Genomic DNA, 23,942 nt, shown 5'->3' with positions numbered 1-23,942 from the left:
AATAACTTCAACATAACACTGGACTGCTGCTATACAGGAACAGCACATGTGCGTGGTGGTGTGTGGGATTAAATAGGCACCAGCTCGTGCTGCTCCTACGAGCCCCATACCCACCACTGCCTCCTTAGCCCTTCCAAGAACACGGCCAAGCTTGCTGAACCTATCCTGGTTCTGCAACATGAAGGTACCTGCAGTCCCCAGTGCTCCTGGTCCTGGAAAAGCTACACCGGGAGACCCCAAATGTGTCGGGATTACTTACTAGCTCGGGTTTTGTGACAAGCGACAGTTACCTGCTTTGCTTTTAGAACTAAGATACGTTCATAATTTGAAATAAAATGTGTTGTAAAAAAAATAAATATTTGGTGTAGGCAAAGTATAATTCATTTAGAAACTTGCCACAAGTTTGACATTAATATTGCCTCTCTCAGAAGGAAAGTACCACAACAGCCAAGACTTTGCCATGTTTCTGCAAGCTCCTAAAAGTCAGTAATGTTACTCATTCCTTCTGCTGTCTTGCATCTTGGAGACTGCAAGCATTTTCAGGGCAGCTATGTTTCTCCTCCGTGTCCTTTTCCTGTTATCTGGCATACTCTGTTTCACCCCATTACTTCCTACATGACTGTAAATCTGAGAGCACTTGCAAACATCGGGATTCAGTGCAGCATTCCTTTCCCTGCCACGCACCAACTGCAGAGCGAGGCGCTGAGCCACCTGTTGCAGACTATGCTGGGATCCCTGCAGTTAATGTGCAGCTGTTGAGAAGGGAGGCCGGAGAGATTGCAGTTCAGATAATATCTGAGGTTAAGGATGGAGAGAAACAACTGAATCAAAAAAAGGGTTTGTTTAGGCGGGATGGAAGATTCCTTCTTGTGCAAAAAGTTGGCTAGCCTCATCTTACGCAATCAAAGCTCTCAGTTGCATCTTACAGAACGTGATACTAGATCCCTCTGGGTAGGTGGCTGCTTTATTTTTTGAAGGCTTTTTCTTTGATTTAAAAGGCCACCACCAATCGGGAGACAATTAAACTACAAATAAGAGCCAGTGTATTACTCTCTGAAAATAATCAGCATTTCACGTGAGTAGTTACATTTATCAACGTCAATAGGAAATATACAAACCTGTAGATTAAGTCCTGTGTTGAATGTTTTAGGAGAAATTTTTTTCCTCTCACATCCGCCTCCACCTTTCACTCCTTGTTTTGACTCCAGTCTCCAATCTTCCTGACTTTATCAGCCATGTTCTGCTGTCTTCACATGGCCAGCAGTCACCGGGGATACATTATGAAGAGCAACAGGGAGGAGGACAAGCAGCTCAGTATGGTCACTCTGAAGAAGTGACTACGTGATTAGCTACGCTGCATGCATAGCTCCACTGCATGACAGGTGAGATTCCCTGATTCGGTGTTTCCATGCACCTTTGCAGGCTTACTTGCAGTTCCTGAGAAGAAACTGTGGATCATTTATTGTAGAAGCTGTACCTGAATCTTGTAAGAACTAGAGCTATCTTGAGCCACAGACTCATGATCCCTCTGCCACTACTTTCTCGAAGCAGCACAGGTAGTCAGCGTCTTGGTGATTCTACCCGTTTACCCCTCCTTATTTAGGCAGCCGCATTGGGCTCAAAGTGGTATGTTTCATATCAGAGTATGGTTCTGGTTTTAGAAAATTTGAGCTTGATGGTTCTAGCCCTTATTTTACTGCAATAAGTTTTTTATCACAAGAGGTGAGTTGTGAGTTGATTCTTAATCTCTTAAGTGCTGTTTCGTAGGAGAACTCAAAAGCAAGGAAGTACAGCGTGATCAACAAAATGCAGGACAGGTAATTTCCCTCCTGTTAGATGGGTTTTGTCAGACCGGAAGGCATCCTTTTCTCACTTTGCCTACTCTTTGTGGGATATGAGAGTGAATACTGAGGGGAGCAGTGCTTTGGTGAAGTGGTCCAAAAGCATCAGGATGAGTCTGAGTTAGAGGCAGGTTACTTGTGGAAGGTTAATTTGCAAAGTAGTCTGCTCCAGTGAAGAATGATGTAATTTTTATTCTCCCCCTTCTTGAGTCCTGGCTTGATTCTTTTATGTAGCAGACTCCAACAGTTGCTGTCCCTGGCCTCTTAACTTCTCCAAGTTGAGAAAACTGATGGCCTCACCATTACCAGTGCTTTCCGTGGGGATCAGTCTTCTGCATCTTGTGTCCATCCCACTGCCCACCTCCAGAGAGACATAGAAGAATTACTGCAGGGAGGAGAGACTTACGGAAGCCTTAAAATCTATAAAGCACCTAAATAATAATTTTAACAGTGCTGCTGAAGTGATCTTTGCACATTAATTGGCTATGCATCAGCATTACTTTTCTTCAACCTTCTGTAGATTTTTCCACAGTTTCTGCTTCTAAAACTTGAGAGTACACAGAGTCTATGCTGAAACATCATCTAACACATTACTGCTCGGAAAAACAATGCTAAATTAAATAATGCAAAATCATAGAGTATATAAGCTCCCAAAAGAGAATCAGTCTGATTGTAACAAGACTTTTCTACCATTTAAAATGCTTTTCTTTTTAAAATACTTTTCTGATGAAATTTTGGATAAAGGTATGGATGGAATCTCTTAAGATCATGACTGCTATGATGTAAAGCCTCTGGGTAGACTGTGGTTCCTCATTCTCTTGTGCCCTGCTTTCCTTAGGGATATTACCTCAGGAAGGCTCCCTTGGGTTTGTTTTTCCTTAGGCAGCCATGACACAGGCCAGGATGGTCCAACTGGTGGCTGTGAGATGATTCTGTTGGTATTTACCTTTGCTCGGGGAAGAGCTGCCACCAAATTCACGTAGAAGCAGGGAGGCAGCTGGAGACATGCTGCTTCTGCACGTGGGTCTGTTGTTAAAACTCTGAATTGCCACTTCTTCTCTTTGGCCTGTAAGAAGATCCCAAAACAGGTGTCTGGGACTTCCATATCTGAAAAAATTCAGACTTCCCTGAGGCATTCCCCCCCCGCCCCAAGTTTAGTATCTCTTCTTATGAAGGACAGAGTAAATCTATAGATAACCAAGACTGGGTCCGTTAAAAATGCAGCACATCAATGGGGTATGAGACTTGACTCCTGGAGGAACCAGTCTTTTACTCTTTCAAAGGTGTGTAGGAGAGTTAAAGCTCTCTTCTAATTGGGCTAACAATTCTCCTATGCAATCAGAAGGTGCAGAAATCTGTTGCTTTGGGTCATTATTGTCATTCATCATAAAAGATCAGCAAGTTCTGGATAAGGAGCTTCAGCACTGCCTTTGACAACTTCTGTTGAAAACTCTTGGAGGACTGTCACAGGTATCGATGGCAGTGAGCAACAGTCAGTCACGAACAAAGTTTTTCAGGATGGTTAGCTGCTTGTTGTCCCTGAAATTAAGAAGTCACTGCCGTATTTGCAGCAAATCAGTGACAGAGCTGACCTTTGTCCACAGAAACAGTCCGTATTGCCAGCTGAGGTCCTCAAAAGGGAGGCTGAATTTTGTGCCTGGCAAAGTATCAGGCACATCATTGCAAGTATAATACTGCACATGTGTATGTACTGGAGCCTTCTCGTTCATACCTGACTTTTTAAGGCACGTGTTGTTCCTAAAGGTACTGCCTAGCTGAGGCTGCTACCTCCCAGGCTAGCGCACCACCGCCAGTGCTTGTAAAAGAGGATGGCCAGAGAGAGGGGAAAGAGACAACCGAGGCATCCCTGTGACTGCAGCTGGTTGTCTCTCCCTGGGGTATTTATAAGCTGCATACTGGCGGGCAGGGGTGGGCAGTTGGCTCCCTGTGACCTTGGGAGCTGGGGAGCCTGAGGAGCATTCCTGGGAGCCACGTGAGCCGGACTGGCAGGCGCAGCTGTAACCAATGGGGAGGAGACCAGCACTGGCTGCTCAGATTGAGTTTCACTCCCGGCGCTTGAGATTTTTTCTCTTTCTCTCCCTGTTGTGCTTTTCCTCTTTGTTTATGGGATTGGACGGGCAAAGGCACTGATGGAGTCCTAGCGAGCGAGACGTTTGTCTAGTGGATTTGGGATTCTACCTTCAGTGCTGAGCAACCACTCCTTGCCATTGCCTCCCACAACTCCAGCCCCCGACATGGCTGGGCTTTTATGGCTCCAAGCCGCCTGAGCACACAACCCGCCCTCCTCTATCAGGGCGTTTTATGTTGTGTTCTCTTCTATGCAATTCCTTTTTGCTGTCCTTAGAGGTTAGTGTATGAGGCTTTTTAATGCATGGGAGATGGGTCAGGACCAGACAAAGCAACAGATAGAGAAAGGACTCCATCTTTACCAGTCTAATCAGACCGAAAAGGCCCTGCGAGTCTGGATGAGGGTTTTGGAGAAGTCTGCGGATCCTGCTGGCAGGTTTCGGGTTTTGGGTTGCCTCATCACTGCTCATGCAGAGATGGGCAGATACAAAGATATGTTGAAGGTAAGGCGAACTGGAGATGAATGCATGCCATTGTGTCGCACCCACTACGGAGAGTGGCTGGAGATTAGAATGTGAAATCGGGGGGGTTATTTTGTATATAGTAGAACATACCAGCTATTGAGTGCGTATTGTGGGCTGCCGTAATCACCGTGTTGACCAATAGCTCCAGCCCACAAGATACACAGAATACTACTTTTCATTGGGTCTGGTCCCTCAGGGTTCCCAGGTTACTGAGGTTCTCCAGTTAATCATGGGGACCTTTCTTGTTTTGTTCCCCACATACGGGCACACCGTGTTGTCAGGCTTCAGAGAAAGGTACGAAAACGGGGCCTTTGCTCCACTTAAAGCTGTTTACAGTGTGTATGCCAGTGTAAAAAGAGATCTCCAAGTGGATTCTGTAGAATAAGCAACAGTCTTCTGGAGACATGTCTGTTACCTTGTTTTTCAACTGCTGTTTCATGTCTAATACAGATCTTACATTGTTCTTTATTGCAATTATTTGTTTGCAATGGGGGCTGATTAAGAGGGGAAAGAGGATGCTTTTTTGGCAGGGGGGTTGAGAGACGTTCCAGGAGGGGACTGACAGTTGAGGTCAGAGAGGAGCTCCCAGTTGTCAGGACAGCATAGAAGAATGAAGCATATGGGGCTTGGCGGAAAAATGGTAAAAAGAAGATGAAACTACATTTTCAAGAGCATGAGGATAAACGTCTTTGATTAAATGAACAAAAAGAAGCTGATGTGTGGATCGGAGGAGTAACGGGATGCATACAGAGAGCAGCAGGCAGTGTTTGGGAGGGTGACTCAGGAATCTGGAAGAGAAGGCAAGAGGATGTTGTAATAGTCTTAAGAAACTATCCCAGCCTGAAATGGGGCTTGATATTCTTGTCCTGATGTTTTCGCTTGCCTCTTACTAGACTGGTAATCATTCAGCATTTAGCACAAAACGTGAAGGGGGTGCCCACATCTCATTGAAAAGTTTTTTGGTAGCTCTGTTTAGAAGGGGGGGGGAGCACATCTTACTGGTAAACCCATGCACATGTCAAAGCCCTATCCTAAAACCAAATGCTTAGGATGAAGAAGAAAAGAGGGGTATTAATACACTTGGAAAACATTTGAAGAAAACCAGTTCTGGTAAGTGATGTGGAATTAGGTGGTGGCAGATACAACAGACTGATTAGGGAAGAGAGAAGCAAAAAAGGTAAGATGTGGCTACCTGAAGGAACACTGAAGGCTTCACGGAAAACAAGAAACGGGCAAAAGAGTGGGCTCAGTATACCTGAACCTTAATTTGTTACCTGAGAACAGAAAGTGGGATCAGAGTCGGTGAATTTTAGTTTTTCCCAGTATTAGGAAGGAAAAATGGCTTCAGTCAAACTGAAGATTTTACACCGCGAGTGATCAAAGATGGAGGAAGGAGAACTTTAGCAATAAACCACTGAGAGAGGAAATAACAGGAGAAAAGGGGTCAGAATTAAAGGCATGAAATTAACTGTGATTCAAGAAGGGTTATGATGCTCAACCTCTTTTGGAGAGAAAAATTACTTCACACCAAGGAAAGAGGCTGTGGCAATCGGGAAATAATGAAGAACTTGTACAAAGGTAAGGGGATGTGGGGAAGCATGAGCTAATGCACATTACCTGGTCCACATAGCAGCTTTCCTGAAGTGCTAAGGAAACTGAGAACATGCATACCCAAACATACACAATTTATGGTTGTGGGGTTTTTTTTATTTTGTGAAGAATGTAAAATGTTCTAGTAGCTTCAATTATTATGTGTTGCCATTATACAAAAAGGAAGTAATTGGTGTCCTTGGGAATTGTTATCCATAAACCTAACTGATAATCTCTAATGAAAACACATACTGAGAAAATTGCTAAATATTTACCTTTGCTACTGGTATTAATTCAAGCCAGCAGTGTGCTTGTTTCATCACAAAACACAAGAGCCACTGCTCAGACGAGTTTGCAGTCTAAAAGAAAGAGACTTCAAATCATGTAAGAGAACTGTATGCAACGAATGCTGAAGGTTATGGAACAAAAACTGTCAAGACTGCAATATCTTAGTAAAAAATTGATGAAAGAAGTAGCTTACTTTCTTTTATTAATAGATTACTTCAATATCTTAAGAATTCCAGAGAAAGTGGAACAAATTAAACTGAGTGAAAAAAAAACCTGAGCTGCATTGTGTCAGATTTTTTTTTGTTTCCTGCTTCACCTGCTTCTCTTCAGGGCCACTTAATAGCTTTTTTTCCACTATCTGCCAGCCTAGTTCATCATCTTTGCCCCGGAGACGGTGCGGAGAGAGGGAGAGGTTTCTTCAGACTGCTCGTAGGCCTTTTATACCACCAGATAACTGCTCAACGTATGCGGTGCTTCCAAGTCTGTGCTGTTGGGCTTCTCCGCCCTGCTCAGAGACGAGCCACTTCTCCAGTACAGGGTGCTACTCTGCGGGTGTTTGAGCTGTATTTAAATAAACTACGCACTTTTATAAACACTGTCTTTTCTACTTAAAGTTTGCAGTGGTACAGATTGACACAGCACGGGAGCTGGAAGACCCGGATTACCTTACAGAGAGCTACCTAAACCTGGCTCGCAGCAACGAGAAACTCTGTGAATTCCAGAAAACAATCTCTTACTGTAAGACGTGCCTGAACATGCAGGGTACCACTGTGAGCCTGCAGCTGAACGGCCAGGTGAGCCTCAGCATGGGCAATGCCTTCTTGGGCCTCAGCATCTTCCAGAAGGCTTTGGAGTGCTTTGAGAAAGCTTTACGCTACGCACACAACAACGATGACAAGATGCTGGAGTGTCGAGTCTGCTGCAGCCTCGGGAACTTCTATGCGCAGATAAAGGTGCGGTAAGCTAAAGGTTGGGAGGGTGATTGTCTCGTGGATTCAGGAAAGAATTGGAAATGGTGTGTATTTCAGCTTATTTCTTTGCTCTAGAAAGCGAACCACTGAGAGAGCGTTGTAAGGTAAAATCTCTTGTTTGTAAAATAGTCATTGAGTGCTCTCCTTCACAGTAAGGATGGGAGGATCAGTGTGATGTTTATATAGCACAGCAGAAGCAGCTGTGAATGTTCCTGTGTGTTGAAAAGCTCAAACTTAGCTTCAAAGACGACCACCTCAGAGGAGGTACTGTCTGCACACAGAGCTGGCAGCCAGAACTCATGGGTTCTCTATTTCTACCACTATCGCAGGCCAATAGCTATTTACATGAGCAAAACCAGGCAGGAACTGAGGGTGGGGGTGATTTGCCAGTTCTATTGCAAACAGCAACAGATAGGTTTTCCTCACAAAGTCTTAATTTTTGTCACTAATGGAAGACTCACCAACTGAAGTGTTGAAAACTGTCTGTAAACTTCCCTCATAATACCGATAATTAAGAAAAGAACATTCTGCTGGATACTTTAAAGGTATGAAAGAAGAAGGGAGAAAGGAAATTTTAAAAGTTGTAGTTTCCTTTGTGCATCCTGGAGAATTAAAAAAAATGAAGCCTTTTTCATTTCTGCAGTCTCATGTGACTTGAGAATGGTTTTAGATATTTAGATAATAGTTTACATACTTACTGTAAAAGAAGATTTCTTTCTAAAATGCTTTTAATGCAGAGAGACGCTTAAAAATGAAAATATGTGATGTTATTACTTATTGTGGATTTGATGAGGCCAAGATTCTTTGTTCCTGTTTCCTGCGATGATGGATAACCAGCCTCCTAGAGATCCTGACTCAGCCTATGGAGAACATGAGGGCTCCACGTAGATGTAGAAGGCAGAGATGATGTAAGAGCAGAGAACATTTTCAGCCTTTGGTGATAGAGCAGGGTAGATGGTTCTTGCTGAGTAAAGCTGATGGCATATTATATAAAATTCATTTGCTGTGTCATTGCCCCAGTGTCCTGAACCCAGACAGTAATATGAATTCAGTATATGGCAATTCCACCTTCTACAGTTTGATATCCAGTGAAAACATCTAGTGAAATACGGCATGTGGAAGAGGAGCAGCAGGAGCTGAAAGGTGTACAGAAACCTGCTAGCTGTTGCAGTGTTAGTAAATAAAAAATGGTTGCTTTTTTTTTTTCCTTTTGCTTTATTTTTGCTGTAACTGCTGTCTGTCTGCTTGTCTGCCTTACAGGACTACGAGAAAGCCTTGTTCTTCCCATGTAAAGCAGCTGAGCTGGTGAATGATTATGGAAAGGGCTGGAGCTTGAAGTACCGTGCAATGAGCCAGTATCACATGGGAGTGGCCTATCGGAAGCTGGGGCGCTTGGCAGACGCTATGGACTGCTGTGAGGTACAGGGTGCAGGCAGATGCAGAGCTGTCAGTGGTCTCTGCAAGGGGATCCTGCCTACAGGACTGGGAGGAAGAGAGGTACCGTGGCATTCACGCTTGCCTCTAGATGTTCTTGCTGCCTCCCAGTCTTAGAGCGGTGGTTTCAGTAGCCCGGGGGGCCTCGAAAGTTTGGGTCTATGAATGGCCCTTGGTTGGGAAGTTGTGAACAAGACTTTACTTGCCTTAAAAAGATTGTGCCATTTCTTTGGAGCTGACCTTTCAGCGGCTGGAGCGCACAGTCCCAGCCCTGCTGCTCTGAACCACGAAGAAGCTCTTTTACTGACCAAAGACAGTTTCTTTCAGGAGTCCATGAAGATTGCCCTGCAGCATGGTGACCGGCCTCTGCAAGCGCTGTGTCTGCTGTGCTTTGCAGATATTCATCGCAGTCGCAAAGACGTGCAGGTACAGCTCTTTCCTGCCAGGAAGGACAGAGGGGATAGCGAGAGGGTGTGAAAAGCAGGCCATAGCAAAACACGTTTTCCTCCCTGCTTCTGCAGACAGCCTTTCCTCGGTATGATTCCTCCATGAGCATCATGACAGAGATTGGAAACCGCCTAGGCCTGATCCAGGTGCTGCTAGGAGTGACTAAGTGCTGGATGATCCAGAAGGAGCTGGACAAGGTCAGTTACAAACTTCTTTCTACAGGAGTTTGTTAGACAAGATTAGAGCACACAGTCTTTTTCTGAACCATACGCCCATCGAAGTGCAGTAGAGTCCTGTACCCCTTGGTTCTACCAACAGGGTCTGGTGCTTGCACAGTTACATTTCTCCGAATGGTCCCTCTCAGCCAGGAATTCACTAGTAACAGTATGAACATCTATTCTGAGTCAGACTGCTAACTTACAGAATTGTCTCATTAGTCAATCCTGATGACTTCAAGCAGTACATTGAGAAACCAGCACTGAGGGAGGAAGCCTACTCCAGCCACTGTAGGCAATCAGCTTATGCTTATGCTCTGAAATAGATTCCACTGCCTACTTTTTAGCTATATGACTAAGCTCATTGTTGTGGGAGTGACGACGTTCAGACAGCTCTACAGCTCCACCACGTGCTTTGCAGACAAACATGGCATCAAATTCCTAGAGAAACTTTGAAACTTTGAACTGTGACATGAAACAGAAATGAGAGCAGAAAATCATTTGGGAATAGACAACCGGTCAATATAGTACAAGGGGGGGATGTTACTTATTTTGAAAATGCTTAGGTAGTGTATGTGTGTTAAAATCCAGATTGCGCTAGGTGCAGCAGACTGCACTGCAGGAGCATTACTGGGCTGCAGAATGAGATGCTTAAAGGTTAGCCTTGAACTAGTGCTGAACAACCTGGAACGCCTGCACAGTGCTACGTCAGGATGCTGATTTGGGTGTACATATGATGAAGATTCACTTTTATCACTCATATGAGGCACAAAGAATTTTAGCTGAAACAAAGCATCCCAGATACTAGGGGATCAAGTATGTGTCTGTCAGAAAAGACAAGTTCAAGGTGCTGTCAGCATCTGAGTTTCCTACAGCAGGGAATCAGTTGGGTGAGATACACCTTGCAATCTCAGTAAGTAAACACTATGTTTGCAATGGAAGAAGAAACTGTGGACTTAAAAACTTTGCTCAGTGTAATCCCTTCCCAGCCTCATATCTCGTATTCGAAAGAATGGGAGAGGACGCAGCAGGTAGGCCTCTACGTAAGAGAATATTCAGAGCAGTTATCAAACCCCTACATCCGCTGATCCCACCTCCAGCCATTGCCACCCTTTGATATCACAAGCAGTTCTCACCTGTGAGAACCTGGTGAGGGCTTTGCACAGAGTCCTAATCTCACCAAAACCCACAAAAGAAGAGAACGAATAGATGAATCTTGTATTCTGTTCCAGGCATTAGAGGGAAGTCTGCCCTGGTGGGTCAGGGACCTTATGCCCATTTCCCCAAATGTGACCTCCTCAAATGTCACAGCCCTGAATACTCACCCAAGCTTGTTCCTCAACTTGCCAGTCCCAGTTTCCATTTCTCGCGCTATTCATCCCAATATCAGTTACCTAAGACAGCAGTCTGCTACCTTCCCACTTGCAGATTCCGTATTCTCGTCCATCTTCCCAGTCTCCTCAGCCAGTTAGTCTGTTTCCTTTCATTTGCATGTAGTCAATGCTATTGCAGATCCTCCCAGGCTGCTGTCCCAGCCTGCTTGCCTCTTGTGCAGTCTTATATTCCTGTCCCAGACAAACTGTCCCCTGGACTTCTCAGCATCTCTTCCCTCACTCCACATGCTTCACTTCAGTTCTTAGTCCCGGTCATTAATTTCAGGGTTTTCCCAGTACACAGTCACTCTTCCTAGGCACAGCTCTTCAGTTGTGTTCTACCTCCTAGCCTTCAGTTCCTGCTTCCCTCTTCTACAAGTTCCTTATCCTAGGCTGTTGCTGCCGCCACAGGTCCAACGCCATCTCCTCTGCATTCAGAGTGCATTCTTTCATCTCATCTGGTCCTCTTCTCCTAGAATAGCAGTAATGCCAAATCATAGAGTAGAAATTTTATAATGTTCCTCCTGAAAACTACTGCATCACAAGGGAGACCTCTTCTTCCCCTTGGACAAATCTGAAGCAGATTTCAATAGTTGTGGAAAACAGAGACTGATGATCAGAACAGTGAGGGAACACTGTGGCATCTAGGGGAAAGTAGGGACTCATGTGGTGTAACAGCTGCTATGCTAAATCCTTTCCTTCAGATTGAAGAAGATGGATAGCACTACACTCCTGCATCACACCATGGGTAAGTAGGACAAAGTGGATGTAAGAACAGCAGGGAAAAAACAGAAGAGTGTGGTGTGTTGGTGGTGCTGATCCCTTTCCTCCCCTCTTGTACAAGTGAAATTGGAGTTGCCCAACTATTATTGAGCCTGGAGGGCGGGATGGGGAAAACGCTTGCTTTGCTTGTGCTTCGTCCCAACCCCAATGAGCATGTGTGACTGAGCTCGGAAACACCAGCCTCTGCCAACATCATACCCCTACTTTGCACTATGTGGCTGGAACAGAAATGTAGCTCTTGGATTATTTGTGGTCTTTCAGAAACCAAGCTTTTCTGGTGGATGAACTTTTGCGAGGGGAGGGAAATCTGCCAGACAGCTATCTTGCATCTCCAGAGTTGCAATGATGCTTGTTTATCCAAATTCTACTCTGTATCTCTTTACCTCTTTCTTTTAATAATTCCCATAGGGCATTCATACAAATCTGGTTTTGATATATCAGGGTGAGAACTGATCATGCATGCTCTCCGTTCACAGGCTCTGGAAAGCATTGAAAAGGCACAGGAGCTGGCAGAGGGACTAGGGAACAAGGTAGGATCCTACAGCTTCTCTTCAGCACTGTCCGTAGTCTTCTGTCAGGCAACTTAAGAAGCCAAGCGTTGAAGTATCCAGTCTTGTTATTGCTTATTAACGTGTCCATATTAACCAGTCGATGCTTGGGACTTGCTTTGTTGTGAAGTGTTTAGTTGTGGGCAGTTGCACAGGTGATCATCAGTGTGCAAGTCTGAAAAGTGAGGGAGGAGTCACAGTGGGATAAATAAAGGGGAATGGGAAGCAGTAAAAATGGGGTATGAAACAAGCAGAAAACTAGTGGATTAGGGCTCTCTTTTTGAAAAATATTATTGCCCTGAGCAGCGGCTGGACTGTTGTGCTGGCTGGAGGCAAAGGGAAATTAAATGCAGTGTATGTCATGGATAGCTCAGGAATACCATCTCTATGAAAGAGCTGCAGAGTGCCTCAAACCTGGTGTCCCCTTTTGTGATACAGAGAAGTAGGGTTAATGGCAGGAAGTGCTGAAACCGAATGTCCTTCTGACTGATCCTATCCCTGGGGCAGCTTTCTGTGCTGAGGTTTCTCTAGCTGGCTGATGGGGCTGCAGTGGTTTCCACCCCTCTGTTACTGGTCGGTCTTCACATTGTTGTTCACTTTTCTTTATGTTTCTGCCCTTCACGTGCAGCTTGGCCTGCTGAAGCTCCACTGCCTGTGTGAAAGGATCTATCGCTCAAAGGGGCAGCAGCAAGAATTGCGTGACCATGTAGTGAAGTTCCATGAATGCGTGGAGGAGATGGAGCTGTACTGTGGCATGTGTGGAGAGTCCATTGGGGAGAAGAACAACCAGCTCCAGGCGCTGCCTTGCTCCCACTTCTTCCACTTAAAGTAATGAGCTGGAAGTACTAAAGATCCTTGTCATGACATTAGTCATAGGAAAGAGCTGTTCGTGCCCAGAGTAGGCCACTCCTATGCATGCTGTTCCCCAGGTCTTTGTCCCACTTACCTGCAGGATCCCATTGCAGTGTCATGAATCTCATGGCCTTGAGGGGTGAGATTTAGCCATAATATCCATCCCACTCCCATCCTTTAAATGATTGTTCACTGATGTTCTCACCTTATAGGTGCTTAGCCTAGTTCACAGATTCTTATTCAACTCCTCTTGGGGACTCAGTTCTTCACTCCCAGGGGCAGTTTGGATTTTTCCCCTGAATCGCCCCACTTTCTCTCTTGTCTAGAGAAGACTGAGGTGAAGAAGGTGTTCAGTCTGCTGTTGTGCTACTGCCATGAAAGAAGTTAGCCGTGCCATCATTTTATTTTTAGAAGAAACGACCGTCTAACAAAACACTTTAATACTGAAAATTAAGAATTTAAAAACACAGCCTCACCATGACACCAAAATTAGGATCCAACTACTGAGCAGCGAGGGGGGCCGGGTGTGGATTTGCCTCCAGCACTACAGGAACTTACTTTAGTAGAGGAACGTGCTTAAGTGCCTCCAGGGACTGGGTGGACAGGAGACCGACTCTCTGCCCGTGATGGGAGGGAGCTTTTTCCGATGTTGTGGGTTGATGTATAGAGTGGCGGGGGAACCTCCCGGGGGAGCCGCAGGACGTTGCCCCCCCCCGAAACGACCTCCTCCCTTTGCAGGTGCCTCCAGACCAACGGGACCCGGGGCTGCCCCAACTGCCGCCGCTTGTCGGTGAAGCCCGGCTACGTCTGACCCGCCCGCGGGGCTCGGCCCGGGCCGCCGGGCCCCCCGCGCCTCCCGGGGCCCTTCAGGCTGCGCCTGGCGGGGCTGGGGCGGGCGGCGGCGTCCTCGGTCTCCCCTCCGCCTGGCCGGCTCGGGCTCGGCCCGGCCCCGCTCCGCTCCTTCCCCGCCTCGCTCCTCTGTACGGGGACTGACTGTAATAAAGGGTACCGCTGCCAGAGCCCCCCGCCCGCCTCCGCGACCGCCCTCCGCGCAGCGGCCCCTCACGGGCGGTGACAGCAGCGCTCGGTCCCGCCTCCGCCGGGCTCCGCCCCTGCCCCGCACCAAGATGGCGGCGGGGCCATCACTCAGCAGATTTGGCCGGTGGCACGTGACCTGCGCGGCAGTTTCCCCCTCGCTAACCCCCGCCGGCAGATTCGGCAGATCCCTCGGACCGCTCTCCGGGCGGCAGGGGCGGAGGGGCCGCGGCCGCGGCGCCGAGGAAGAAGAGGGGGCGCGGAGCCCCTCGGTCGCCCGTCCCGCTGCCTCCCGCCCTGCTCCCGGGGCGAGGAGCGCGGAATCTGCCGCCCGGAATCCGCCGCTTTGTGCGCTCGCTCGCGGGCTGAGGGGAAGATGGCGTCGGTGTGGGACGAGTCCGAGGTGAGGGGCCGGGGCCGCGGGCCGGGGCCGCCGCCGGGCGCGGTGGCGGGGCGGGGGTCGGGCCGAGGGTGACGCTGCCGTTGTGCCCCCGCAGGATGGCGTCGGCGAGGAGGTGCTGAAGATGTCCACGGAGGAGATCGTGCAGCGCACGCGCCTCCTCGACAGCGAGATCAAGGTAGCGGCCGAGGGCCGCCGGCCGCGGACGGGCCGGGGAGAGGAGCGGGGCCGGGCCGCGCCGTCTGCCTGCGGCGGGGCCGCCCTCGGGAGCCCTGCGCCGCGGCGCCGGGCTGAGCACGGTCCTGGGGGCAGAGTCGAGGGCGATGAAAAATAAGATGCCGTTAGCTAGGTGGAGGTGTAGTAGACTGAGGAACAGCGAGGCGGGCACGTTGGGCAGAAGCAGTAAGTAGAAGAGCTGGGGCCCGGGGGGGCTGAGGGGACGGCTGATCTACAGAGCCTTAGTAGCTTGGATGCTTTAGCTAAAGGTACGCAAGTGCTCCCAGCTCCCGTAGGCACAGGGGAAGGGGGGAGCCTGTCCCATGGCTTGGGTGAGGTGGGATCGTCGGGTACTTAGGGTTGGAAGGGACTTCAGCAGATATCTAGTCCAATCTCCTGCTCAAAGCAGGGTCAGCCGTAACCCAGGCTGCTCAGGACTTTATCCTGTTGGATCTTGAAAGCTTCTAAGGACAGAGATTGCACCACGTCTGTGGGCGTTCTGTGCCGCTGCTTGACTGTCCTTGTGAGGATAAAGATTCACTCTGCATACAGCCTGAACCTCTCTTGTTTCAGTCTTTGTCTGTTGTCTCATGCCCTCACTGTGCTCTGCTGTAAAATGTCTGGTTCGGTCTTCTCGATACCTTCCCCAGTAGTTCTTCTCTTCTCCAGCCGAACAAGCCCGCTTCCCTCCGCTGCTTCTCACAGGGCCTGTGCTCCAGCCCCCTGGTCACCTTGGAGGCCCTATGCTGAACTCAGTCCAGTTTATCAACGTCTTTGCTGTATGGGGAGGCCCAAAACAGACAGAGTGCTCTAGATAGTATCTAACAAGTGTTGAGTAAAAGGGGCTGATCACTTTTCTCCATCTGCTGACTACACCCCTGTCAGTACAGCTCAGGATGCTGTTTGCCACCCTTGCTGTCAGGGCACATTGTTGGCTCGTGTTCAGTTTATTGTCCACGGAGACCCCCAGGTCCCCTTCCGCAGAGCTGCTCCCCAGCCAGCCAGTCGCCAGCCTGTGCCGTTGCAAGGGACTCTTCCTTCCCAGGTGCAGGGCTTTGCATTTGTCCTTTAATTTTGTAAGGTTTCTGTATGCCTGTTCCTCCAGTCTCCCAAGGTCCCTCTGAGTGACAGCCCTGCCCTGGAGCACAGAGACTTGTGCCCCCCAATTTGGTGTCGTCTGCAAACATGACGAGAGTGCACTCCATCTCCCTGTCTAGATTATTCCTGTCTAGATTATTCATAAAGATGCTAAATAGGACAGACCTGAGTAGACCTGTCCCAAGATAGACCCATTTCACATAAAAGAGCGCTTATAAATTTAGCATGAGTTTGTCTTTACTGCCTGATGTTAGCAATATTGAGATAAATTATTTCATAAATTCTATAGAGCAACTTGATCCTACTGCTTCAGGCTCCACAAGTAATTCTGACTTATTAACATACTTCCTTATTCTTTAAAGACAGCAAAGATAAATGTGGGTCTTATTTTTAAATTGCAGAATACAGTGAGGAGTAAAAGCAGCCTTCTCTATTTTATAGTAAAAGCTTCATAATTGAGGTGGCAGAGACGTTTATTGGCACCCTCCCTTCATGCAGTTTTCCTTGAATGTTTCCCAGAACGTGTTTATTAAATCAAATTTCTAAATTTTTTGCATTTTTATGTAACAGTTTCTGTACTGGCTCCTGTAATAGTTCTGTCCTGTGAATAAGTATGTGTTACAGCACAGTATTACGCTTAGGCATCCAGAGTTTTAAAAAGATCATTTTTTAGAGAAGAGTGGATTTCCCCATTAAACAGAATCGTGTAGGCCAATTCAGGTGTAACCCGTTCTCCTGAGACCGTTTGGTGCTACACTCACTTCAGCGGGGATCACAGACTGTGTGTTTTCAAACTGTGTGACTAACCAGGAAAGGGAGGAAAACATATGTGGGTGTCAGGCAGACAGCTCTGAGAAACACCTGTATTGGGTGCCTTGGTCTTGGGTATAAACATATTACTGTTAGATGGTGAGTACAGAACTTCTTTTCTTATAGGTGTTTTCCCTTACAGTTAGTAGAATTATAGAATCATAGAACAGTTTGGGTTGGAAGGGACCTGTAAAGGTCATCTCGTCCAGCCCCCCTGCAATGAGCAGGGACATCTTCAAGTGGATCAGGTTGCTCAGAGCCCCGTCCAACCTGGCCTTGAATGTTTCCAGGGATGGGGCATCTACCACCTCTCCGGGCAACCTGTTCCAGTGTTTCAGCACCCTCAGCGTAAAAAATGTCTTCCTTATGTCTAGTCTGAATCTACCCTCTTTTAGTTTAAATCGTTGCCCCTTGTCCTATCGCTACAGGCCCTGCTGAAAAGTCTGTCCCCATCTTTCTTATGAGCCCACTTTAAGTACTGAAAGACCGCAATAAGGTCTCCCTGGAGCCTTCTCTTCTCCAGGCTGAACAACCCCAAATCTCTCAGCCTGTCCTCACAGGAGAGGTGTTCCCACCCTCCAACCATCTTTGTGGCCTCCTCTGGACCTGCTCCAACCAGTCCATGTCTTCCCTGTGCTGAGGACCGCACAACTGGACGCAGCACTGCAGGTGGGGTCTCGCCAGAGCGGAGCAGAGGGGCAGAATCCCCTCCCTCGACCTGCTGGCCATGCTGCTTTTGATGCAGCCCAGAATACGGTTGGCTTTCTGGGCTGTGAGCGCACGTTGCCGGCTCATGTCCAGCTTTTCATCCACCAGTACCCCCAAGTCCTTCTCCGCAGGGCTGCTCTCAATCCCTTCATCCTCCAGCCTGTATTGATACCGGGGGGGCTGCCCCGACCCAGGTGCAGGACCTTGCACTTGGCTTTGTTGAACCTCCTGAGGTTCACACGGGCCCACTTCTCGAGCTTGTCCAGGTCCCTCTGGACGGCATCCCATCCCTCAGGTGTGTCACCGCACCACTCAGCTTGGTGTCGTCTGCAAACTTGCTGAGGGTGCACTCGATCCCACCGTCTATGTCATTGATGAAGATATTAAACAGTACTGGTCCCAATATGGACCCCTAAGGGACACCACTTGTCACTGATCTCCATCTGGACATTAAGCTGTTGGCCACAGTAGCAGTAAAAGCCTCAGAAAAGTTAAAATTGTGTGAAGATGTAGGAATTTGAGCTTTCTGACATGCTACTAATATGTTTGCTTTGTTTCTTTTTTTCTTATAGAGAAGTTTTCTATCTTATCAAAGCCTAGGCCAAGGTTAATTCAAAACCTAAGTTACTGGTCAAAATTTAAAAGATGAGAGATTCGGCAGGGATAAGATGATGTGAGGGCAGTCAGACAGTGGAACAAGTTTTTCCAGAGAAATCATATAGTCTCCGTCCTTGGAAGTTTTCAAGATTCACTTGCACTTTGCCCAACTGAGCAGGAGGTTGAACTAGAGACCCCCCGAGGTCCCTCCCAACCTGAGATGTCCTATGAGCCCATTTCCATTGTTTTCCAAAGGACCTGGCTATCTTTGTGGGGAACAAGTACTGGATATTATTCCAGTGTTGAACGTTTTACTTTCTAGGAGAACGAAAAGTGTTTTTCCCCTACAGAGGTAGCTGATACGTTTGTTTCTCATATGTAGGTCTTGATAGGTGTGGTCTTGTCGAACAGAACAGCTTTCTAAAAATGGCACCTCTGTTTCTCTTTGTTCCACTGGAAGCAGTGGTGGTACATCTCTTTGCAAAGGTGCTGCTAGTCCCACTGCAGACACAAGTCTCAATTCTGCCATTCCTCATTCATACTTCCAGTTTACTTTGATTCTCTACGGTGATACTTTCAGTTTAGGGTTTTTCTGGCTGTTTGTTCTATGCTATCACATGTCATCGCTTCAGTGTTCCAGCACGCAATTCTTCTTTAAACCCAGCAAAACTTAACTTTAAAATGGGTGTGTATACATGGATGCATATAGATATGCACGTGTGTGTGTGGGTGTATATCTAGTTACCTGTGTGTCCATATATATTAAGAAGGAAAACCACACAGTTGCCTTATCTAGGTCATATCCTTTTCTAGGTCATATTGCAACCTTGTAAGCCGATGCACTGATCAGGCTAAGGTTATCCAGTGACACGGGGAAGAAATTACTTAGGGATATTGATTGGTGGGAGACCAGAACGGACTGCTCATTCACTGGCTTTTCCTCTTTTGATATTATGTTTCCCTTTATACCCACTGTTTCCTCGCTTATGTTTTTATAACTGCTTTACTTTTAGAATAATGTATTAATTTTATCTTCCCTTAGTCTTCTAATACTATTCTCTTTTCTTCTGCATCCTGATTCCAGATCATGAAGAGTGAAGTACTGAGAGTGACCCATGAGCTTCAGGCCATGAAAGACAAGATCAAAGAGAACAGTGAGAAGATCAAAGTGAACAAAACCCTGCCATACCTCGTCTCTAACGTTATTGAGGTGAGCGCCGTGCGCTCTCCTGCAGCCATGTGAGAAGTGTGCGCAATATATACCAGGAGGGAGAAGGGCAGGGGAGGTCATCGGTAATTTGGGACATGGCATATTCTCAAACTGCTGATGCTCCTGGAGGCAGGACTTTCAGGTTATTCCGTTGGTTTTGTCTGTGACGTGGAAGTGCATTTCACCGGTCCACTTCTTGTCTGGGTCGTTCCTTAGGTGTTGGCTTCTGTTCACCTGTACGTAACGTAGCCATCAGAGGGTGACGCAGCCTCGCCTAGTGTAGTCTTGGGGGTGTGAAATTTGGTACGTGCTTTCTGAAACTTGTGAGATAGTGAGTGACAAGCCGTAGCTCTGTTACTACATTGCATTCTTTCTGTAACTCAGTAATTTTGCTGATCTGCTGAAAAATGCTGACAGTTTTCTGTTTTTAAAAAAGGGGGTTGGTTTATGCTACTATTTTAGAACTTAATGAACTTAAGGCTTAATGTGAGCTGCTGTAATGGGAGGAGAAATCGGTGCCATTAGCTACTGATTTGTTCTGGACTTTATAGTGTCTTTCTATGCGCTATTGTGCGCTGCTTCATGAGCAAAGGAAGAAATTAATTTTTACAGGAGGGCTTTAATGCTTTCAGGATTCTACTGCTGATGGGAAGTTTTATTTCTCCTACTGCATGTAACTTAGAAGCATTAATCCTGGGGTCATCCCGCTAGCCTGGTTACATTATCGTGACATCTCTCACTCTGGTTTTCAGCTGCTGGATGTTGACCCCAATGACCAGGAGGAGGACGGAGCAAACATTGACCTGGATTCCCAGAGAAAGGGCAAGTGTGCTGTGATCAAGACCTCAACGCGCCAGGTAAGACCCACGTGCCCCGCTAGGCCTGAGGAGTGCTGAAAAGGACCTTATCCTGGTACTGCTGGTTTTGCTTACTTTGGTTCTTTTCCCACAGACATATTTCCTGCCTGTTATTGGGTTGGTTGATGCTGAGAAGTTGAAGCCTGGAGACCTAGTGGTGAGTGATACTGTTGTGACTCTTAGATATAATGTTGGCCAGAAAATTGCGTATGTCTTCTCCTTTAGAAAGGAGACAAATCTGTCCAGATTTCTCCAAGACCGTTTCTGTACTAAAATTTTAATAAAAAGATACCATGGCTTCAGCTGTAGCTGTAGTACAGAAAAATAGTTGGGGAGGGGCGGATCTTTATACATACTATTAGGTGCTGAAAATTTAGGTATCACCTAGTAAGCTTTCTAAAACTGATCTTTTGTATCATAAGTGAATTGGGCCCCTTCTTAAAATGTGCCAGGTTAGCTGTGATGTTGTCCACTGTGCCAAGCTGTGGTGATTTGATGAGTGCCAGTGTCAAAGCTGGTCCCGCGTCCTTGAGGTCTAGTGAATCATCTTCAATTGTGTTTACTAATTGCTGTCTGAAGGGCCTGTTAAAAGCAAAGGACTTGTGTTTACAGGGAGTGAACAAAGACTCTTACTTGATCCTGGAGACTCTACCCACTGAGTATGATTCACGGGTGAAAGCCATGGAGGTGGATGAGAGACCCACAGAGCAGTACAGTGACATCGGGGGGCTGGATAAACAAATCCAAGAGGTGATACTTTATGTTTCGTTTCTGGTCTGACTGAGGACAACAGTTTTTGAACTTCAGCTCAGAACTTCAGCTCAAAGCAGGCAGCCTCCATCTGTGGAGTAGAATGACTTTCTGTATTAATGTTTTTCTTTTGCTGTAGCTCGTGGAGGCCATCGTCCTGCCAATGAATCATAAGGAGAAATTTGAAAACTTGGGTATACAGCCACCCAAAGGAGTCCTTATGTACGGGCCTCCAGGAACAGGGAAGACGCTTTTAGCTCGAGCATGTGCTGCCCAGACCAAGGTAAAAGGAACCTTTGAAAGCATGTACTGCTGTAGAGTAGTACCTGAAAAAAAGTAAGAACACCTCCAAGGGGAGAGGGGGTCATACATACAAACTGGTGTTAAAGGCTGGGATTTTCTTGTCTGTTTGCTTGCTTGCTTGTTTTAATGAAGGGCTTCTTGTAGTACTCGGAACTGACCCCATTGAGAAACGAGGCACAGGATTCTCTTTCACTTCCCAGGCTACGTTCCTGAAGCTTGCGGGTCCACAACTTGTGCAGATGTTCATTGGCGATGGAGCTAAGCTGGTACGTGATGCTTTTGCTCTAGCCAAGGAAAAAGCTCCTTCCATCATCTTTATTGACGAACTGGATGCCATTGGCACTAAAAGGTGAGGTGTAGGCCGTGTTGCAAAGTTCTTGGGAGCTGCCTAGTGTATGCCTTTGCCTGTGGATGTGAGGGAAGCCTAGCTTAAAGCACGGCCTCTTCAGAAACAGTGTAAAGCCAATCACAGATAGCAGCTGCCACAATCCTTGGGCTCATGAGCGAAGTTCATGAGACTCGGGATCTACGTGATGGTCTCCTGCTACATAAAACAGTTTTCTGGTAACTGCATCAGGCACATGGAGATGTTTGCCCCCATTTACTACTTGGGCCTGGACAACATTATCCCCATTCAGCTCTAAGGACATAATAAGACTTAGCTGCTGCTGACAGTTATTCTAGTCACAGTCCTCGTCAAGGTAGGACTTCCTGTAGTTTCAAGGAGGAATTTGGAAGACCTTGGCCAAGGAGTGTGAACCGCAGTCATTCTGTCTTTTTATGTGATTAAAAACAAAGGGGCAGGGTAGTCAGGTTCATGCTGATGGTTTTACCCTTGTTTCCTCCCCAGGTTTGACAGTGAGAAGGCTGGTGATCGGGAGGTGCAGAGGACCATGCTGGAGCTGCTTAATCAACTTGATGGTTTCCAGCCCAACACACAAGTCAAGGTTGGGGTCTAGCAGAGTGCTACTGCCATCTGGGGCACTCTAGCAGGGGATGGAAAACAATGTCCAGGGAAGAAGCTTGGTGGATCCTTGGGGAGGAGAGGCCTGTCCTCCAGGTGCCTCAGACTGATGACCCTGCTTCTACTTAGGTGATTGCTGCAACCAACCGGGTTGATATCTTGGACCCAGCTTTGCTCCGCTCTGGACGATTAGATCGCAAGATTGAGTTCCCAATGCCTAATGAGGAGGCCAGAGCCAGAATTATGCAGATCCATTCACGCAAAATGAATGTCAGGTATGGCTTTCTGGGGCTATGTTTGTCGCTCATGACGGTACCTCAGGGCTGCGGAGTGGTAGGTACCCTCTTTTGTTGAGAGCTCACTGTTGGGTTTTAAGGAAGCTCCATACCTCGGTTTTTCTATTTGGTACGTGTTCTCAGACTTTTTTGTTTTATTTCCCCTCTCCCGCTCACATCAGCCCTGATGTGAACTATGAGGAACTGGCTCGCTGCACAGATGATTTCAATGGAGCCCAGTGCAAGGCTGTGTGCGTTGAAGCGGTAAGTATTGCTCTGCAGCAGCCAGCACTGACAGGAGGGAGGTGTGGAAGCTAGCGTGGAGTAATTACTTTGACCTGATGTGGTGCTCACATGCCCTCTCTAAATACTGTCTCGTTGGGCAGGGGATGATTGCCCTCCGCCGTGGAGCTACAGAGCTCACCCACGAGGACTACATGGAAGGAATCCTGGAGGTTCAAGCAAAGAAAAAAGCCAATCTGCAGTACTATGCCTGATCTCTGCCCGGTCCAGGTTGTGGCCTTGGCAGAGGACAGGACTAGACTGGACTGTACCACTTAATTTCTGTCTGGAAAAAATAAAGCGTTTTTTCCCTCTAAAACCAAATCCGTGATGTGTTGGGGCTGTCGCCCTTGCTCGGGGGTTCTACATCTGCAAAAGCGAAGGTGAGAACCTCCTGGCCACAGTGCCCATCATGCTGCCTTCGGAGCCTCCTCCTGCTAGAACTGAATTAAATCCTGCTCTGCTACTTCTGGATGAGGACCACAGGTTACACTGCAGTAAGTGTACTTTGACATTGGTGACCTGCAGCTCAGGCAGCATCCCCTGTTTTCACCTGGGCAGCCGGTGAACAGACTGTACAGCTTTGTTAGAGTCTTTGAAACTTTTGAACTGACACTCGTTTTGCAAGGGAGACGCAAACACAATTTACGCATGAACGATGTTCTAACTTTGTCATTTAAAACTAACTCTGAAAGCTTTAACACCATTGCTGATATGTACGCGAGCTCTCTGGTCAATCAGTTTGGTAATTAGTCAGAAGGAATTCGAGGTTTCGGCCACTGAGCAAGTCTTTCAGTACTTTTAATGCCAGTTGAGAATTACAACTTCCATTTAAAAATTACACTTTTCATAAATACACTGACTTTAGCATTAAGTATCTTACATGCCACTGTATTGTATTTTAAATACAATGTAAACATCTCCAAATGCTGGCCATCTCATCTTTACCTGTGCAGTTTTTGGACGCTTGGGAGAGGGGTGGGGATGTGAGGGAAGAAAGAACAGATGAAAGAAAGAAAAACGCACCCCAGAGTGCTTTGGCTGATGTTCCTGAGTTAGCCCTAGTACTTGTGCTGGTTCCAAGGTCCTTCCTGCTCATTTTTGAGAGGGAGCTCGTTCCAGCGGAGCACGCGTGTTCTTGGCGCGCTGTGCTCGGGGGGCATTCAATGTTAGAAAGGGGCGAGTGGTGAAGTGAGCAGAAGCCACGCGTTCCTGAGGAAAATACATTGCGGTTCCTTTGGACGTTAATATTGGAGGGGGCAGTACCTCTTCTGCTATTTCAGCAGTACTGCTACTTGAGCTTGGGGAGAATTACTCACTCACCTCCTTTCACAGAACGGGAGTTGCACCCACAAGTTAGTTGGGGAGTGAAAGTTGATTCCGGCAGCTCAAACTGTGACATACTTTCAGAAATATACCCTGGCCTCTAGTGGAATAGTTACAAGCTGCGTGTTGCATGCATCTCCCCATTAAAACAAGGTTA

The 23,942-nt window shown here is 47.2% G+C and overlaps 2 protein-coding genes across 4 annotated transcripts; both read left to right on the top strand.

Moving 5' to 3' along the window:
- Positions 1-4,216: 4,216 nt before the first annotated feature.
- RAPSN (receptor associated protein of the synapse) lies at positions 4,217-13,765 on the top strand. 2 transcript variants are annotated; one of them, XM_059819883.1, is made up of 8 exons: positions 4,217-4,432; positions 6,946-7,284; positions 8,563-8,721; positions 9,064-9,162; positions 9,258-9,380; positions 12,031-12,084; positions 12,731-12,930; positions 13,693-13,765. In XM_059819883.1, exons 1-8 carry the CDS (start codon positions 4,217-4,219, stop codon positions 13,763-13,765), a joined length of 1,263 nt encoding a protein of 420 aa, XP_059675866.1. The 2 variants fall into 2 exon arrangements, with proteins under 2 accessions (XP_059675866.1, XP_059675867.1); XM_059819884.1 differs by lacking the exons at positions 9,258-9,380; positions 12,031-12,084 and having other exon boundaries at positions 4,241-4,432.
- Positions 13,766-14,352: 587 nt separating this feature from the next.
- Positions 14,353-23,369, top strand: PSMC3 (proteasome 26S subunit, ATPase 3). 2 transcript variants are annotated; one of them, XM_059819303.1, is made up of 12 exons: positions 14,353-14,392; positions 14,487-14,567; positions 18,903-19,028; positions 19,781-19,885; positions 19,980-20,042; positions 20,498-20,635; positions 20,775-20,918; positions 21,139-21,287; positions 21,789-21,885; positions 22,032-22,177; positions 22,360-22,441; positions 22,564-23,369. In XM_059819303.1, the coding sequence occupies exons 1-12, from the start codon at positions 14,366-14,368 to the stop codon at positions 22,672-22,674; spliced, it is 1,269 nt and encodes a 422-aa protein (XP_059675286.1). In that variant the 5' UTR covers positions 14,353-14,365; the 3' UTR covers positions 22,675-23,369. The 2 variants fall into 2 exon arrangements, with proteins under 2 accessions (XP_059675286.1, XP_059675287.1); XM_059819304.1 differs by lacking the exon at positions 14,487-14,567.
- The last annotated feature ends 573 nt before the right edge of the window (positions 23,370-23,942 follow it).

The sequence above is a fragment of the Gavia stellata genome, chromosome 7, assembly GCF_030936135.1.
Source record: "Gavia stellata isolate bGavSte3 chromosome 7, bGavSte3.hap2, whole genome shotgun sequence".
Classification (NCBI taxonomy): Eukaryota; Metazoa; Chordata; class Aves; order Gaviiformes; family Gaviidae; genus Gavia; species Gavia stellata.
This window is presented reverse-complemented; position numbering and strand designations above follow the sequence as displayed.